Source organism: Suncus etruscus, chromosome 9 (assembly GCF_024139225.1).
Source record: "Suncus etruscus isolate mSunEtr1 chromosome 9, mSunEtr1.pri.cur, whole genome shotgun sequence".
Classification (NCBI taxonomy): domain Eukaryota; kingdom Metazoa; phylum Chordata; class Mammalia; order Eulipotyphla; family Soricidae; genus Suncus; species Suncus etruscus.
The window spans coordinates 11,729,122-11,746,563 of record NC_064856.1 but is presented as its reverse complement, the minus strand read 5'-3'; the positions used below and the strand labels follow the sequence as shown (position 1 = coordinate 11,746,563).

Sequence of the window (17,442 nt, the reverse complement as noted above, 5' to 3'; positions counted from 1 at the left end):
CAAAAATGCCTTTTGCACACCTAGATTCATTGCAGCGCTGTTTACAATAGCCAGAATCTGGGAATAACCAATATGCCCTTCAACAGAAAACATTCTTTTTGATTAAAAATGTCTCAAGCCAAATTTGATACAATTAAGAGATGTAGTTTAAATGGCTTTGAATGAAAAATGCTTGGTAATGGAGCTGAAACAATAGCACAACAGTTAGGGCATTTGCCTTGCACATGGCCAACCTGGTTTTGATCCCAGCATCTCATATGGTCCCCTGAGCCCACCAGGATTAATTTCAAAGCACAGAGCCAGGAGTAATCCCTAAGTGCTGCCAGGTGTGACACCACCCCCCCAAATAAATAAAAATAAAAAATAAAGCTCTGCAAAACTTCAAAGAAATATATAATTCAGGACCTGAGAGATAATAGCAAGAGTAATAGCAATAAATAATGGACACAATAATAGAACAATGAGAGGATGTTTTGTCTTGTACGCAGTAGATCTGGGTTTGATCCCCAGCACCCTACATATATGCTCCCCTGAGTCAGCTGCAGCCTTGATCTCAAAACAAAACAAAACAAAAATTAAAGAAGGTAAGGTGCTTGTTTTGCATGCAGCAAACTGATTAAATCCCTAGCCCTGCAAATGAACCTCTAAGCACAGAGCCAGGAGTCAGCTATGTGTACCACCCAGTGTAGCCCCCCCCCAAATTAAAAATAACAGCAAAACCTTATTGTCAATCCCCTCCACCTAGTTGGCCTGGATAGATAGTACAGAGGTTAAGACATTTACCTAGCACGACACCCCAGTTCAATCTTTAGCACTGCACATGATTCCCAAACATCACCTGTGCACAGAGCGAGGAAGAACTCCTGACATCCCGACTTGGGGAGTCACTAGCGTGAAGCAGTGGCAGTCATTTGTATGATCACAAACAGAGATGGTATTTCAAGTAACTAACCAGTCTGTAGTGAAGAAATCATTTGCAAATGTCTCCAACCTCTGCTGAGAATTTCCCAGTGGCTACCCATTACCCTGCAAGGCTTCTTGCAGTTGACTTTTTTACTATTTCAGGGACTCTTTTCAGCTACCAGCTCTACTTTCCAACTGCTTTAACTATGTCAGGATAGACCATGTCCCCTTTGTCTTTGCTCTTGCTGAGAAATTGGAGAAACTTTGGGCTAGTCATCTTGCCTTCCAAGGCTTGGTTTCTCCATTTGCAGGTCAGGTCAATGCACTAGATGACTATCAAAGTATATCCAGTCTAACAGAGAAAGTCTATGCAAAGGTGAGAGAAAGGTGCATGTAGTCAAACCTGTCTGCCTAGCTTCTTCCAGATTGTCTGGCAATGCCTGCCAACCCTCTCCCCCATCCTTGGAGGTTTCTTAGCAACCCAATTCTTCACCCTCAATTATTACCAGGACTTCCTGTTAACAAAATGAATTTCAAGTTCTGGTTTTTCTCCTTTCCCCCTAAAAATCTAGTTCCAAGGATTTCTTTGGAGACCTGGTTATAACCAAGTGGAAAGAGGCTGATTTAAGGTCAGTGAAGTTTGCTATGTGCTTCCAAAAAGTTGCTAGCTGGGTCGGGAGATAGCACAGTGGCATTTGCCTTGCAAGCAGCTGATCCAGGACCAAAGGTGGTTGGTTCAAATCCCGCTGTCCCATATGGTCCCCTGTGCCTGCCAGGAGCTATTTCTGAGCAGACAGCCACGAGTAACCCCTGAGCACCGCCGGGTGTGGCCCCCCCCCCCAAAAAAGACAAAAAGTTGCTAGCTTTGATTTGTATCACAGATTACAAATGTTTGAGATGCTCCTTATGGTCTTTCCACTTCTTGTTTTTATGTATGTCTTGTCGATTTATTCCCTTCTCCCCCCAACACATTTATTTTTGGGCCACACCCAGCGGTGCTCAGGGGTTATTTATTCCTGGCTCTCTGCTCAGAAATAGCGCCTGGCAGGCACAGGGGACCATATGGGACGCCGGGATTCGAACCAACCACCTTAGGTCCTGGATCGGCTGCTTGCAAGGCAAAAGCTGTTGTGCTATCTCTCCGCCCCCCCGACACATTTTTAAGCACCTATTATGTACCAAGCACTGGCTCAAGAATTAGAAATTGGTCTATGGGGCCAGGAAGGTGGCACTAGAGGTAAGGTGTCTGTCTGCCTTGCAAGCGCTAGTGTAGGACAGACTGTGGTTCGATCCCCTGGCATCCCATATGGTCCCCCCCCAAGCCAGGAGCGATTTCTGAGCACAAAGCCAGGAGTAACCCCTGAGCGTCAAACGGGTGTGGCCCAAAAACAAAAACAAAAAAAGAAAAAAGAAAGAAATTGATCTATGTGCAACACAGCTACAGTCCCTGCCTTCATGGAGGTTTCTTGGAGTGGATGGAAACTCAGAGTCAACAGAGATAAATGTATACAATGATGTCATGTGTTGAAAGTGATAACATCTGAGGAAGACCTTAAATGTATTTTTATTTTCTAATTTTGGACCACATTTGATTATGCTTAGGGCTTCTGGCTCTGCACTCAGGGAACACTCCTGACAGTATCTGGGAGACCATATGCAGTGCAGGGATTTACTAGGAGTTCTCTGCACAAAAAAACAAATACCTTATCTCCTATATCTTTACTCTGGCCCAGGATCTTTATTTTAGATGAGGAGTTTGCAAGAGCAGAATAGTTGGGGAAGCAGAGGAGAGTGCCTTTTATCTGAAGCCAAGCTCTTTGGGTAACTGTGAGTAGACTTACCTCAGCAGGAGACCAGTTGACCAGGCAGGCTGAGAAATGTAGCCTCTGGGGATCTAATCTGCAGAGCAGGAAAGAGTAAGTAAGGGATTGGAAGGCAAGAAGACCAGACTTGCTGCTAGATCTCTGGTAAGAATTTTTTTTTCCTGCCAATAAACTGCTAAGGATCCTAGGATCTTTTATCTTTTTTTTTTTTTTTTTTTTTTTTGGTTTTGGGGTCACACCCAGCAGCGCTCAGGGGTTACTCTTGGCTCTACACTCAGAAATCACTCCTGGCAGGCTCGGGGAACCACACGGGATGCGAACCACTGTCCTTCTGAAAGCAAGGCAAATGGCCTACCTCCATGCTATCTCTCCAGTCCCCCCCTTTTTTTTAATGTATTTTTTAAGAAACATTTTTGATACTTAAAAAATGTGGACCAAAGGGGCTGGAGAGATAGCATGGAGGTAAGGCATTTGCTTGGCATGCAGAAGGATGGTGGTTCGAATCCAGGCATCCCATATGGTCTATGGTCCCCCGAGCCTGCCAGGAGCAATTTCTGAGTGTAGAGTCAGGAGTAACCCCTGATTGCTGCCGGGTGTGACCCAAAAACCAAAAACAAAAACAAAAAAAAATGTGGACTACACTCAGCAGTGCTCAGGGCTTACTCCGATCAATTTGTTCAGTAATCACTCCTTGTGGGGCTAGAGGTACAAGATAGATTACTGGGGATTGAACCCAGATAGACTATGTACCCTACCTGTTGTACTATCTCTTCAGCTCCCCCCACATACACACACACTCCAAACTTTTTTTTTTTTTTTTTTTTTTGGTTTTTGGGCCACACCCGGTGGTGCTCAAGGGTTACTCCTGTCTGTCTGCTCAGAAATAGCTCCTGGCAGGCACGGGGGACCATATGGGACACCGGGATTCGAACCAACCACCTTTGGTCCTGGATCGGCTGCCTGCAAGGCAAACTCCGCTGTGCCATCTCTCCGGGCCCAAGGTTTCTCTCTTGTATGCAGATGACCCAGGCTGAATTCCCAGCACCAGATATGGTCTCCCTCAAGCACCACCAGGAGTGATCCCAGAGCATAAACAGTTATAGCTCAAAATCTACATATATAAATTAGTAAACAATAATACTAACTCCTAGACTTGGTGAAAACTATGCTGGTAGGGTGATAGCTCAAAAGGCTGGAGAAGATGCTTTCTAACTTGGAACCCTGGTTTGGTCCCTGATACAGGGAACTACCAGCACAACCAGATATGATCCCAAAACAAAACAAATTTAGACAGATTTTCAGAGGGGGGTTTGATCTAATATGCTAAGACCTTTAAAAGAACCTTCCTAGGGCTGGAGGGATAGTACAGCAGGTAAGGTACTTGCCTTGAAATGACTAATCTGGGTTCAGCCCCCAGCCCTCATATGGTCCCCCAAGCACTACAAGGTGTTCATTACTCTGCACAGGGCAAGGAGTAAGCCTTTATCACCACCAGGTGTGACCTAACCATCCCCCAATAACAAAAACGTTTTTGTAAACAGAAACAGAAAAGATAGTGCAGCAGATAAGATGCTTGCCTTGCACAGGCCAACCTGGGTTCAATTCTCAGCATCCCATATGGTCCCCCAAGCACAACCAGGCATAATTCCTGAGTGCAGAGCCTTAAGTATCCCCTGAGCACCACTGTGTGTAGCTCCAAACCGCCCCCCAAATTGATTTAAAGTAATTTTTTTTGTTTGTTTGTTTTTAGGTCACACCCGGCAGTGCTCAGGGGTTTCTCCAAGGCTCCATGCTCAGAAAATTGACCCTGGCAGGTACAGGGAACCATATGGGATGCCGGAATTCGAACCACTGTTCTTCTGCATGAAAGGCAAATGCCCTACCTCCATGCTATCTCTCTGGCCCCAGATAAAAGTTTTTCTCCAGTAAGAAAGCTTCCGGATTCTCCAGAGGCAAAAGTGATACTAAAGCAGGTAGGTTGTTTAACTTGCACACAGGTTTAATCCCCAACATCCCATATGGTTCCCCTGAGCCTACCAGGAGTGGTTCCTGAGCATCAGCTAGGAGGACCACCACATGTGGCCCCCCAAAAACAACAAAACAAGGAGGATTCTCCATTGACCCATGGCCTGTCTGTGAAATAACTAAATAGCATGTAAGATTCACAGCAGCACTAGCTCACAGATTGAAAACGAGAGACCCCATCCTTCAGACACAGCACTTTGCAGTTCACACACTACTATGCGAACTTGTCAGATGCTGAATTCTAGAAAAGAATCAGACTAGGGGCCGGAGAGATAGCATGGAGGTAAGGCGTTTGCCTTGCACGTAGAAGGTCAGTGGTTCGAATCCTGGCATCCCATATGGTTCCCTGAGCTTGCCTGGAGCGTAGTAACCTGAGAGCTGCTGGGTGTGACCCAAAAACCAAAAAGAAAGAAGAGGAAGGAGGAGAAGGAGAAGGAGGAGGAGGAGGAGGAGGAGGAGGAGGAGGAGAAGAAGAAGAAGAAGAAGAAGAAGAAAGAAGAAGAAGAAGAAGAAGAAGAAGAAGAAGAAGAAGAAGAAGAAGAAGAAGAAGAAGAAGAAGAAGAAGGAGAAAGAGAAGGAGAAGGAGAAGAAGAAGGAGAAAGAGAAGGAGAAGGAGAAGGAGAAGGAGAAGGAGGAGAGTGGGGCAGAGAAATAGCACAGCGGCATTTGCCTTGCAAGCAGCCGATCCAGGACCAAAAGTGGTTGGTTCGAATCCCGGTGTCCCATATGGTCCCCCGTGCCTGCCAGGAGCTATTTCTGAGCAGACAGCCAGGAGTAACCCCTGAGCAACGCTGAGTGTGGCCCAAAAACAAAAAAAAAGAAGAAGGAGGAGGAGGAAGGAAGGAAGGAAGGAAGGGAGGGAGGGAGGGAGGGAGGGGGAGGGAGGGAGAGAGAGAGAAAAGAAAGGAAAGAAAGAAAGAGAGAGAGAAAGAAAGAAAGAAAGAAAGAAAGAAAGAAAGAAAGAAAGAAAGAAAGAAAGAAAGAAAGAAAGAAAGAAAGAAAGAAAGAAAGAAAGAAAGAAAGAATGAAAGAAAAGAAAGAATTAGACTAGCTCAGTGGTCGGCAACCTGCGGCTCGCGAGCCACATGTGGCTCTTTACACTTTTAATTTGGCTCTTCTGTGTGCTGGGCGGCAGCTCCAGGAGTCAGGACTCTGCTCCTAGCCTCTGTCAGTGCGCGCCCTGTGTGGCTCTCAAAACAAATTTCAATCGTGGTTTTGGCGAGATTTGGCTCAGTTGAAAAAAAAGGGTGCCAACCACTGGACTAGCTACTGCCTTGTGGAACTCAGCTTGGGCAAGCCTGTCTGGGCCCTCAGACTATCATTGTGTCAACTAATAGAACCATGTTGCTTCAAGCTGCCAAATAGCCGTTTGTCATGACCAATGTTAGATCATAAATACACTTGCCTATCAGTGCTTCCAAGGCCTTGGAACCAGAGGGGGACCAGACCCTGAGTCCATATCTTCAGGAAAGATCAATGGGACCACACCCAAGCCCTCGCCAACTGCCTCCTTTTCCTTTCAGCCACTAGGTGTCCCCAGAGCCCAAGAGCAGCATCTCTCCCCACCTTTCAGGTCAGAATAGATTCCCTTCCAAAACGGAAGGCAGGAACCCAAATAACTAACGGTCCCTATTGTCTATGCCCTTTTCCCACACTTTTCACCATAAGGTCTGCTAAGAGACATGTAGCTAAGCATCCAACGGTGCTCTGCCCTCCTTCCACCAGGTCAATGTAAAGAGAAATCTCTAATCCCTCTACCCCATCTCCTCAAGCTTTGTGTGTGTTGGTGAAGTCTGGGGTGCAGGTGTGAGCCGGGGTTTCCAGCAGGGTCCATGCACCAGTTGGGCTGACCTTACTGGTGAAGAAGATCTGAGCACCCAGGCGCTTGGCTGCAGTCATCTACCTCATGACCCTCTTCCCTTTTGTCCAGCCCCTGGCACCCTCCCTTGCAGACTGGGTTCCTCCAGAAGCAGACACAGAGACTGAATTTGGGGTGAAAGTAATTTATTAGGAGGAACACCTGTGAAGAGAGCGGAAGCAGGGCTGGGTACAGAGTGCTAAGTGGCAGGCCTGAAGAGACTTGTTGGCTCTGCTGTAAGGATGGCCACCCCTGGTGAGGACAGGGTGGGGGAGTGTAATGTGGGAACAGAAGTGCCTGTAAGTTTGACCAACTCAGACCCAGGCTGTCCTGGTCCCCAGCGGCTCTGGTGGCTGCCCACTGCCCACACTTCCTCTGGTCATTGCAGAGTCCTTCCTTGGAAGGGACCCTGTGTGGCCCATGTCATCTCCTATATCTCAACTCTTTCCTATGGGTTCTTTCCAACCCTCTTGCTCCCAAAGACTGAAGAGGGAAAACAGTTTCTACTGTTCCTGTACCCCTCAACCTTCACATCCCATCCCACTTTCTGTTGTGTGCTGACCCCTCTAAACCTGCAATAGTTCTTTTGTTTGTTTGGTTTTTGGTCCATATCCGATGGTGCTCAGTGTTTACCCGTGATTGTGCAAATCAATTACTCCTGGGCCGGAGTGGTAACACAGCGGTAGGGTGTTTACAAGTGGCTGATCCAGATTGGACGCGGGTCCGATCCCAGGCATTCCATATGCCGCCGGGTGTGTCCCCCCCCCAAAAAAAAGAATAATTACTCCTAGTGGGCTGATATTGGGAATGCTAGGACAAGTCAGCTGTGTGCAGGGTAAGAGCCCAACCCACTGTACTATCACGTTAGGTCCCTCTTTTATATAAGCTGAGCCACATCACTCTTTAACAGACTCTTTACTATGCAGTATCCAAAAACCTCTGAAATAGGTCTTTTTGGCCTTCAATGTTATAGGGAAGATTTCTCATTGAATTTTGTCTGCACTTAGAAATTGACATGTTATAGGAAGAAGTCAGGGGAAGAATATCAGGGAGACCAGCCTTTTGAAAAGCCCTGATCTGTTTCCAAAACACACGGGAAAATTGCAAAAAGAATCCATGTGACTTCTTATTCTTTGATCATTCAGCGTCTCTACACTGCACATCAACCAACCCCTGTACTGCCATCCTGGAACACTACACAGTAAAGAAAGCACTGCAAAACTTACTGGGACTCAAAGTCAAAACCTGGGCTCGACCCTTGACCCTGACTACTTGACAGCCCTCCCACATAGCTTCACTTATGGCCATGTTTCCTCCTCTGAATAATGGACAATTTACTGGTGCACCATTTTCTTTTTGGGGGGCCACACCTGGTAGTGCTCAGGGGTTACTCCTAGCTCTGCACTCAGAAACCACTCCTGGCAGGCTCAGGGGAACCATATAGGATTCCGGAGCTGAAACACGGGTTGGCTGCATGCAAGGCAAATGCCCTACCGCTGTGCTAGCTACCGCTCCAGCTCCCAAGGGAGCACCAAACTTTTGTCCTCCCCAAATGTGCTGAAAACCAACAGGGCTCCACCCCATGCTTTGGGAGCCGGTGATACTTGTGATCAAACCCAAGGTCCTACATACCAGCCGTTAACTCCATACTAGCCGTTAACTCCAGTCCCTTTAGCTATCTCCTAGGCACCATTGTATTTTACTGGTGAGATACCAGGAATACATTTTACCCTTGAGCAACATCTCCCTGATCCTGAAACATTCTTACCTCAAACTTCATTTCACCTGGTGAAGTAGAAACTTATCCTCAACCTCCTCCGATACAGATACAAAAGCTGGAGTGAAGCTACTTTGCTGAAAGTCACACAAGTGCTGGAGAGATTAGCATGGAGGTAAGGAGTTTGCCTTGCAGACAGGACGGTGGTTCAAATCCCGTTATCCCATATGGTTCCCCGAGCCTGCCAGGAACAATTTCTGAGCATAGAGCCTGGAGTAACCCCTGAGTACTGCCAGGTGTGATCCAAAAACAAAAAAACAAAAGTCACACAAATGTTCAGGGATGCAGAGCCGGGCCTTCAGTGTAGCCCAAATCTGTTTCTTAAACCTCATTAGGGGGCAGGGGCTTGGAACAGGGGTGCATGCTTAACTGCATAAGGATTTTTCAATTGAATCAGTCATTCTGAAACTGAGATGAGCAACAGCAATCTCTAGTTATACCCCTTCTCTGGAAATGTTTAGTCAGCTGGCATTGTGGACCACATTCCTGTAGGGGCACCATCAGGTGAGAGTGGGTTACTTGCTACAGCAAATCACTGAACCAGAGCCAGTGTCTATGCACTCTCCCTGACTACCTTCCTGCCTCAGTGTATCATGCTTTTACAACAAAGACCAAGGGAGTCCTGAATCAGAGGGATGGAGATGGGGGGCTTTGCCCTGGGACCTCCAATTCTTCCTGCTTGTTGTTAAGTCACGTGGACTTGAATCTGGAAACTGTTTGAGGAGGGTTGAGGAAAGACTGTAGAATCACAGGACGAGGTTGGGGCAAATACACTTTATTCAATCCTGGCATCAGACTAGCGGAAGTCCTGCTGTGGGTGCCAGTGCCCCGGACTGGAGGGTCCCCTCCCTTAGCTACAAGACTAGTTCTCCAAGACCACAGACAGTGACACCGCTTCACGCACATGACGGTTTTCTGGTTTGCTTTCCATTGTCTTTGTTGTTGTTGTTGTTGTTGTTGTTTTTCTTTAAAAAAAAAGTAGAGAGAGAAAAAGAGAAGAGAGAAAGAGAGAGCGCGCGCGAGAAAGGCCCAGAGCCGGAGCACCAAGCTTAGAGGAGGCAGCTGGTGGCTTGTCAGCGATGGGGGAACGCGTGGGGCAGAGGCCTGCGGAGACCCTGGGCCGGGGTCCCGGAGGACCCTGGGACCGTTATGTTCCTGAGATTTGTGTGTGTGTGAATGAGTATGTGTGGACACCCAAGAGGATGACCACACGCCCGGTGAGATACAGGTAGTGAGGGCAAAGGACAGTGTGGGATGGGAGGCCGGAGAGGCGGGCAGTCGGGGTCAGAGGGTAAGAGCATCTGGGACGGGGATCCCCGAGGGCACGAAGGGACGGACAAGGATTTCTCTAACAGCAGCGCTTCTTCATTTTGCCACGACAGGAGTATGGGTACAAAAGGCCCCCTCCCACCCCCTCCACCCCCCTAACTCTCCCTTCACACTCACTGAGCACTCTGGCTCACTCGGACTGTTTTAAAGGGGGGCTTTCCCTGCCACCCCAGCCGCTATGGAGTCTCAATCCTCCTCCGTGCCAACGTGCCTCCAGATCGGATCTCCCACTGGGCAACTGGGCACGAAATTGGGGTTTGGGCAAGAAGGAGCAAAGGGGCCCGAGGAAAGGGCCCAGGCTGGGAAGGTGCCACGGTGTTGGGCGACTGGTCCGGAGGAGGGTGTGTGCAGCAGGGGGACCCTGTCCCCAAACAGATGGGGAGATAGATGCCTTGGGTCTCAGCTGTCTTGGGCAGCACCGTCCTCACGTGGTGGATGGGAGAGAAAGAACCTCAATCCAGGTGGGGGGAAGAAAGGGATGGTCCTGAAGAGGTTGTAGAGGCAAAACGGTCTTGGGGGGTTAGGGGGGGCCAGGGCAGGGGTGCACCTGGGTCTGGGCGATCCCCTAAGCCTTAGGAAAGGGGTGTGTGAAACCACTGGGGAGCGTGCCAAGACCCAAAGGGTCCGCCTCTAGTCCCTCTCCCCTCTCTCCGTGCTCCTCCCATTAAGGCAGTGGCGCCCCAGCAGGTTGGAAGGAAGCTGCGGGCTCCGGATCATCATCGTAGGATTTCTTTTCTCGGGGTTCTCTCTGGACCCTCCCATGTTCTTCCCGTGCGCTTCCATTGGGGGCCAGCCCCCTCCTCCCAAGAAGCAGTAAGCATGCGCCAGGCGAGCAGAGGGCGGGTCCCAGCTCTCCCGAGTAGCAGGAGCCGGGGGTCCCCTCCTCCTCTACCCCGGGAAGAGGAGGGGTGCGTTGCGGTGCGGTGCAAGCCCACCGCAGCGTCTCCCCAACAGCAGGAGGCGTGCTGTCGGGGCGAGGGACTCCGGAGCAAGGGCCGGGACCACGAGGAGGGGCTCTGGGGGGATGTCGGGGTGCAACGGGGCAGGGGGTAGATAGGCTTGCTGGTGGCTGTGCGGGAGGGAGGGGGGAGGAGCTGATGGGGTGCGGTGGGGCGGGGTGGGGCTGCCTCGGGGTGTGTCTGCTGGGGGGGAAGAGGGGGCAGGGCACGTCTGGACTGGGGGTGGTGGTGGTGGAGTAGTGGGGTGGGCACATCCAGGAGGGGAGGAGGCTGCGCAGCGGAGAGTGGGGTGCCAGCCTGGGCGCCTCCTCCTCCTAGTGGGGGCCCCAATACCTGATTCCAGTATGTAAACAGCTGGTTTGGGGGGCGTGCGTGCGCGCCCCCGCTGACGGGTGGTGGGCTCAGTAGGTGAAAACCAGGTCGGCGATGCTCGACGGGCGCCAGTCCCCGGCGATCATCTCGGTCACTTCGGGGGTGCAGTAGTCCGGGAACTCGAAGTGCGACGGCCCCGAGGCGGGGGGCAGGTCGGGGTCGGGGTCGCGGTCCAGGGCGCCGCAGTCCAGGCCGGCGGCGGCGGCGGGGACCACGGGGGGCAGCCTGGGCAGCAGGCCCAGGGGCTCCTCGCGCGTCGCGGCCTTGTCCTCCTCCTCGTCCTGGTCCTCGGGCTCCTCGTCGTCGTCGTCGTCGTCCTCCTCCTCCGACGGGGCCGGGGATGCAGCGCCGACGGCCACCCCGTCGTCGTCACCCGCCAGGGCCCGGGCGCGCTCCGCGGCCCCCCGGGCAGCAGCAGCAGCAGCGCGCCCCGCCGGGACCATGCGCCACAGCTCCCGCCCGGGGGTCTCCAGCAGGCGCACTTCCAGCAGCTCCTCGTCCTCGTCGTCGTCCTCGTCGTCCTCGTCGTCCTCGGGCGCGGCCACCACCACCGCCGCCGAGCCGCCCCCCGCGGCACGCCGGCCCCCGCGGCCCGGCAGCTGCGGCCCGGCGGCCTTGAGCCGGCTGCCCGCGCCTCCTCCTCCGCCGCCGCCGCCGCCGCCGGCTCCACCGCCGCCCCCGGCGCCCGGGGGCCGGGTCCGCGCCTTGGCGGGCGCCCCCTTGCTCTTCTTGCGCGGCCGGTACTTGTAGTCCGGGTAGTCGGCCATGTGCTTGAGGCGCAGCCGCTCGGCCTCGCGCACGAACGGGATCTTCTCCGAGTCCTGCAGCAGCTGCCAGCGCCGGCCCAGGCGCTTGGAGATCTCGGCGTTGTGCATGTCGGGCCACTGGTCCATGATCTTGCGCCGCTCGTGCTGCGACCACACCATGAAGGCGTTCATGGGCCGCTTGATGTGGCCGCTCGGCGTCTTGCACCAGCCGGGCTCGCGCGCCCCGGCCCCGGCCGAGCCCGGACCCTGGGGCGGCGGCGGCGGCGGCGGCGGCGCGCCGTCCCGCTTGGCCCTCGCGCCCCGCTGCTGCACCATCGCGCGCGCCTGGCCGGGCCCGGGGGCTTCTAGGCGCCGCCGCGGGCCGCTCGCATCGTCCGCAGACTCGGCTCAGCTCAGCCCGGCCCGGCCCCACGGACGGCGGGGAAGGTCAGCGGCGGGGCTCCGAGGCGCGCCCGGCCGCCGCACGCCGCCGCACATGGCTCTCGCGAAGAGGGGGACTCGACTCCCGGCGGATCGCGCCCGCCCGCCCGCCCGCGGCCTCCCGCTCCCTCCTGCCCGCCTGCCAGTGTCTTTCTCCCCGCGCGGTCCCGGCCGCCGGCGCGCGCGCCCCGCCTCGCCTCCCTCCCCGCCCTCCCCTCCCCACCGCCGTCTGCGGGCCGCTGCGGCGCGCGCCGCGCCGGGCCGCCCGCCCCGGGTAAACACCGAGGTGCCCGCCCGGCCACGCCCTCGCACGGCGCGCGCGCGTCACCCGTTGCCGGGCAGAGCAGCGCCGCGCGCATTTGCATCGCCCAATCGCGAGCCGCGGTCGGGGAGATGGGGCGTGGCTTGCGCGAAGGGGCGGGGCGGGGCCGGGCGAGCGGCCCGCTTGGGGCAGTGGGAGGAGGAGGCCAAAGGGAGGCTGCTTGGGTGAAGGTTTCCTAGGCGCTTCCCTGCCTCATTCTCTCTCTCTCTATTGGGCCACTTTATTTTTTATTTTTATTTTTTATTTCAGCCTCTACCTGCCACCAGGTAGAACCAGGTGGAGGCCTCCCCCCGACGCTTCTGAGGGCGTCTTTTTGTTGGGAGGGCGGCCAAAAGGAAAGGTGGAAAGGAGATGAGGGAAGCGCCAGAAGGGGAGGATGGAGGCAGCCCCTGTCTGGGCATCGAATCATCTCCTGGGGCTCACTATTCGGAGTTTTATGTTTTTTTTTAATAGAGATATAAAATTATGTTGGGGGGCCGAAGAGTTGGCATGGACGTAGTAGGCGCATGCAGAAGGCCAAGGCCGGTGGTTCGAATCCCGGCCTCCCATAGGGTCCCCCACCTTGAGCCTGCCAGGGGTGATTTCTGAGCGTAGAGCCTGGAGGAACACCTGAGCGTTGCTGGATGTGACCCCCAAAACAAAAACAAACAAAAAAGAAATCTCTCCTAGCAGGCTCAGGGACCAGATGGGATGCCAGGGATGGAACCTGGGCCAGTCCCAGCCAGCCAGGTGCAAGGCAAACGTCCTATGGCTGTGCTCTCTCTGGCCCCCCAATGAGTGTAATACGAAGATGGGGGGCCGGAGAGCTAGCATGGAGCTAGGGCGTTTGCCTTGCATGCAGAAAGACGATAGTTAGAATCCCATAAGGCCCCCCTAGAGCCTGGCAGGAGTGATTTCTCAGAGTAGAGCCAGAAGGAACCCCTGAGCAAAGCCGGGAGTGACTCAAAAACCAAAAAAGGAATAAAATAATATTATGTTTGGAAACGCCACATAAATGCGGAGAAGGAATCACTTCTTTTGGGAGAGGGCAACACCACTTTGCACCCAGACTTTGGGCCTGGACGCTGGCGGTTCTTGTGGCGCACACGGTAGGTCCGGGATACCAGGTCGCCGGCCCAGATCTTCGCAGTCCCAGAAGTGTTGAGGGGTGCGCGGACGCCCCATCCCCAAGACTCGCCGGCGGCAGCTCCGCCCGGGCCCAGAGAAGCGCGCGCGGGCGCGGGCGGAGCCACCGGGGGCGTGTCCGGGGCGCACGCTCGGGGCGCGTGGCTGGGCGGGGCTGCGCGCTCCCCGCTCCCCACGTGTGTGCCCGCCCGGGCCCCGCGGGACCAGTGTCACCCCCGGGGGAGGTCACCTTCACGGCTGCAGCGGGTCTCGGCCTTGGGAGGGGCGTTGAGGCCTCGGCCCCCTGCAAGCCTGCTTTTGCGTTAGGCACGGTTCGGAACCGGGGTTCGGAATCTGGTGGCTAGGGGTCATCCACTGGTGACAGCCCGAGATGGAAGGGGGCTGGAGAAAGGCCCGAAGAGAGGCAGATAGATACCTGGGGAGTTGGGGGGTGCCTTGGGTGCCCCGGAGGGAAATAGGATCTTCATGAGGAGGGGGCGCCTCTTAAAGGTACCTTTAAGGCTCTCGGAAGGAGAAAGACCTTCTGCCCATAAGATGGTTCTTTCTCCAGCTTACAGGACCCTGAGATCTGGAAATCGCCTTACGCAATGGAACCTGCTGTCCTTGGAATCATAATACCTGGATTCATACATAGCTCTGCTTCTTCGTTTGCTTCACCTGAAAGGAAGATATAATTTCTCTCATAGGCTTTTTTATTTACGTATTTATTTTTGGAGGGACCATACCCGACAATGCTCTGGGTTTATTGCTCCTGATTCTAGTAAACGCCCAGTGAATAACCAGGAATTTGGAATTTAGGGCACCAACAATAATGTAGTGATACAAACATAACATGGGGGAAAATCAGCCTAGTTGGACTTAACATTTCAAAAATGTATCAACATGAGAAAACTAAGATTTTTTAATTTTTAAACACTTTTAATTTTCTCTTTTAATACTGGTTTTAAGTCTTAAGTGATAGGCAATATCATTTTTTTTTCAGCACCAAGGGACTCCCAACGGTCTTATTCTAGCTTCTGTTACTATTATTACTATTTCCTTTACTATTAATAGTAGAATTTCAACTGCTTGTCTCCTGGATGTCCCTCAGACAGATGACTTGACCCCATCCCTGGGCTGGGTAGAACCTGATTCATTCTCTTCACTCCCCACCTACCATTTTCTACCCATTTCATTCTAGCCTCAGCTCAGGAGAACACTTGGAGACAACTGTGCTGGCCATTCTCTGCTGTTGTCTACCCATCGCTCCTCTTCTCTATATTATGTTCTCATTTGGGTGCCACACACAGCTGCGCTCAGGGGCTGCTCCTAGCAGTCATTCTCTGGTGTTTGGGATACCAAATGAGCTGCCAGGGACCTGCTAGGGGCAAGGCAAGTGCCTAACCTGCTATCTCATTCTTTTCCTATATTTTGGTCTATTTTGTGGGGGAGAGACCCACACCCTGTGGTGCTCAGGCCTTGCCTTTGTCTTTCCAGGAGGTGCTCAGAATCATAAGCTGTACACAGGATTCATAACAGTGGTCTGTAAGGTAAGTGCTTTAACCCCTACCCTTGCTCCATAGCCCCTAGAACAAAATCTTTATCACTGTCTTCAGTTGGCTCATGTTCTGTTTCTATGTATTTATTTATACATAAGATAATAAAACCAGTGAAACCCACAACCCAACAGGGAATAACCGAAGGAACTAGAACATTGATAATAACCTTCCTTCCCCTCTGAACTCCTTATTCATCCATTCTACCTTCTCTGAGCTGATGTAATGTCAATCCTCAATGTCTTTTCATTTTCCATTTATTTATTTATTTATTTTAAAAATTGGTTTTGGGCCAATTTTTTGGCCAATTTGGGCCAATACCCAATGATGATATATGCTCGGGTTATTCCTGACCCTACTCAAAAATCATTCTTGACGGTGCTGAGGGAACCATATGGGGAGCCTTGGATCCAACTTGAGTTTGTCGTGTGCAAGACAAGCAATTTTTACCCACTGTCCTTTCGCTCTGGTCCCTGTTAAAAAATTTTTTTAAGGGGAGGCCAAAGAGATAGCACAGTGGTAAGGCATTTGCTTTGCATATGTCACCAACCATGGACGGACCCTTGTTCGATTCCTGGCATCCAATATGGTCCCTGAGCCTGCCAGGAGTGATTTCTGAGCACAGAGCCAGGAGTAAACTCTGTGCGCCGCTGCCGAGAGTGACTCAACCCACCCTACACACACACACACACACACACACATACACACACACACACACACACACACACACTTTTTTTTTTTAAGGGGAATAAAGTAATACAGTGGGTAAGGTGCTTGCTTTGCGTATGGTCAACCCTTGTTCAAACCTTAGCACCCCAATGATTTCCGGGCCTACCAAAGCTATTCCTGAGCACAGCCAGGAATGGTCCAAAACTCAAACAAACAAACAAACAAAAAAGCTGCTTAATTGAGAAATACTACACAGATCATATTATTCACTCACTTAAAATGTTTTCAGAGTTGTACAACCATATCTGCAGTTTGAGAATATTTGTATCATTTACCTAAAGGACTCCCATTATAACTTCTCACTGAGGTTACACTTAGCCAAGGCTTTTGGAAATCGACTTTAAGCAAAACAACATTGCAGGTCCTGAAATAATGGCATGTCATTTAACATTGCAATTACTAGATTTTTTCTTCTCACTATTAAAAATGAAATGACATTGAACACAAAGATATTACTCTCTGTGCTGTACTTACTACCTATGTCTACTTCTATGTCAATCCTCCGCGTCCTTGCCCCATATAACCCCTAATCAACTTTCTGTTTCTATGTATTCACAGCACCGTTTTACATCTTTACCCACTGTGTTGGTGTTGGGGTTACAATATTGTGGGGTTTTCTTTGGCTTTTGGGTCACACCCGGCGACACTCAGGGGTTACCTGGCTCTGCGCTCAGAAATAGCTCCTGGCAGGCACGGGGACCATATGGGATGCCAGGATTCAAGCTATTGTCTGTCTTGGATTGGCTGCATGCAAGGCAAACGCCCTACCACTGTGCTGTCTCTCCGACCCCTATTGTGGGGTTGTTTATTAATATTATTATTAATAATATTTCATTCTTCTGAACTGTGCTGCTGCTATCCTGGGTGTATCCTTGCTATTCAAATGCAGAAAGGTCTTGAGCATAGCATGGAAAGTATGATGGTTCTATCCAGGGAAATTTACTTTTACAAGAGAATGCCAAACTTTCGAGTTGTACCAATTTAGTTTTTTGCCAGCAGCGTAGAAGAGGTTATGCACTAGGCCATGAGTCTGATTCAGAGCACTATATGGCCCCTGGGTATAGTCCTGTGGTCCCAGCAGTACCACATTGCTGGCTGTAGCAGTGAACTGTCAGGCCTACGTAGCCAGCCCAAAATCTTTGGGAATGACTCTTCATGGTCTCCTGAGGACTGCTGGGGAGCCCCTTCAAAAAACAAAACAAAAAAAAACCAAGAGATCCTTTTTTATTGATATTCTGTCCAATGTTTAATATTATCAGAAGTTTTTATTTTCACTTGCATTATTCTCTCATCATCCTTTCTACTTTTGTCATAGCACTAAAAACCACATTCTGAAGTATTTTTGAGGGGCTGGATCGAGATAGTACAGTGAATAATCCATTTGCCATATGATTCCCTGAGATTGTCAGGAGTGATCCCTGAGCACAGCTAAGTGTGACCAAAAAAATCAGAAAGTTGCCAAACCACACCCACCACCAAAATGACCAAATTGTTCAGT

The 17,442-nt window shown here is 51.6% G+C and overlaps 1 protein-coding gene across 1 annotated transcript; it reads right to left on the bottom strand.

Annotated features, from left to right (window-relative positions):
* Nucleotides 1–10,897: 10,897 nt before the first annotated feature.
* Nucleotides 10,898–12,128, bottom strand: SOX12 (SRY-box transcription factor 12). Its single transcript, XM_049779313.1, has one exon. It carries the CDS (start codon nucleotides 12,126–12,128, stop codon nucleotides 11,076–11,078), a length of 1,053 nt encoding a protein of 350 aa, XP_049635270.1. The 3' UTR covers nucleotides 10,898–11,075.
* Between the last annotated feature and the right edge of the window lie 5,314 nt (nucleotides 12,129–17,442).

Bases quoted from the DNA above. Each gene is read 5' to 3' on its own strand.
- SOX12 (XM_049779313.1), bottom strand. From the start codon at position 12,128: ATGGTGCAGCAGCGGGGCGCGAGGGCCAAGCGGGACGGCGCGCCGCCG.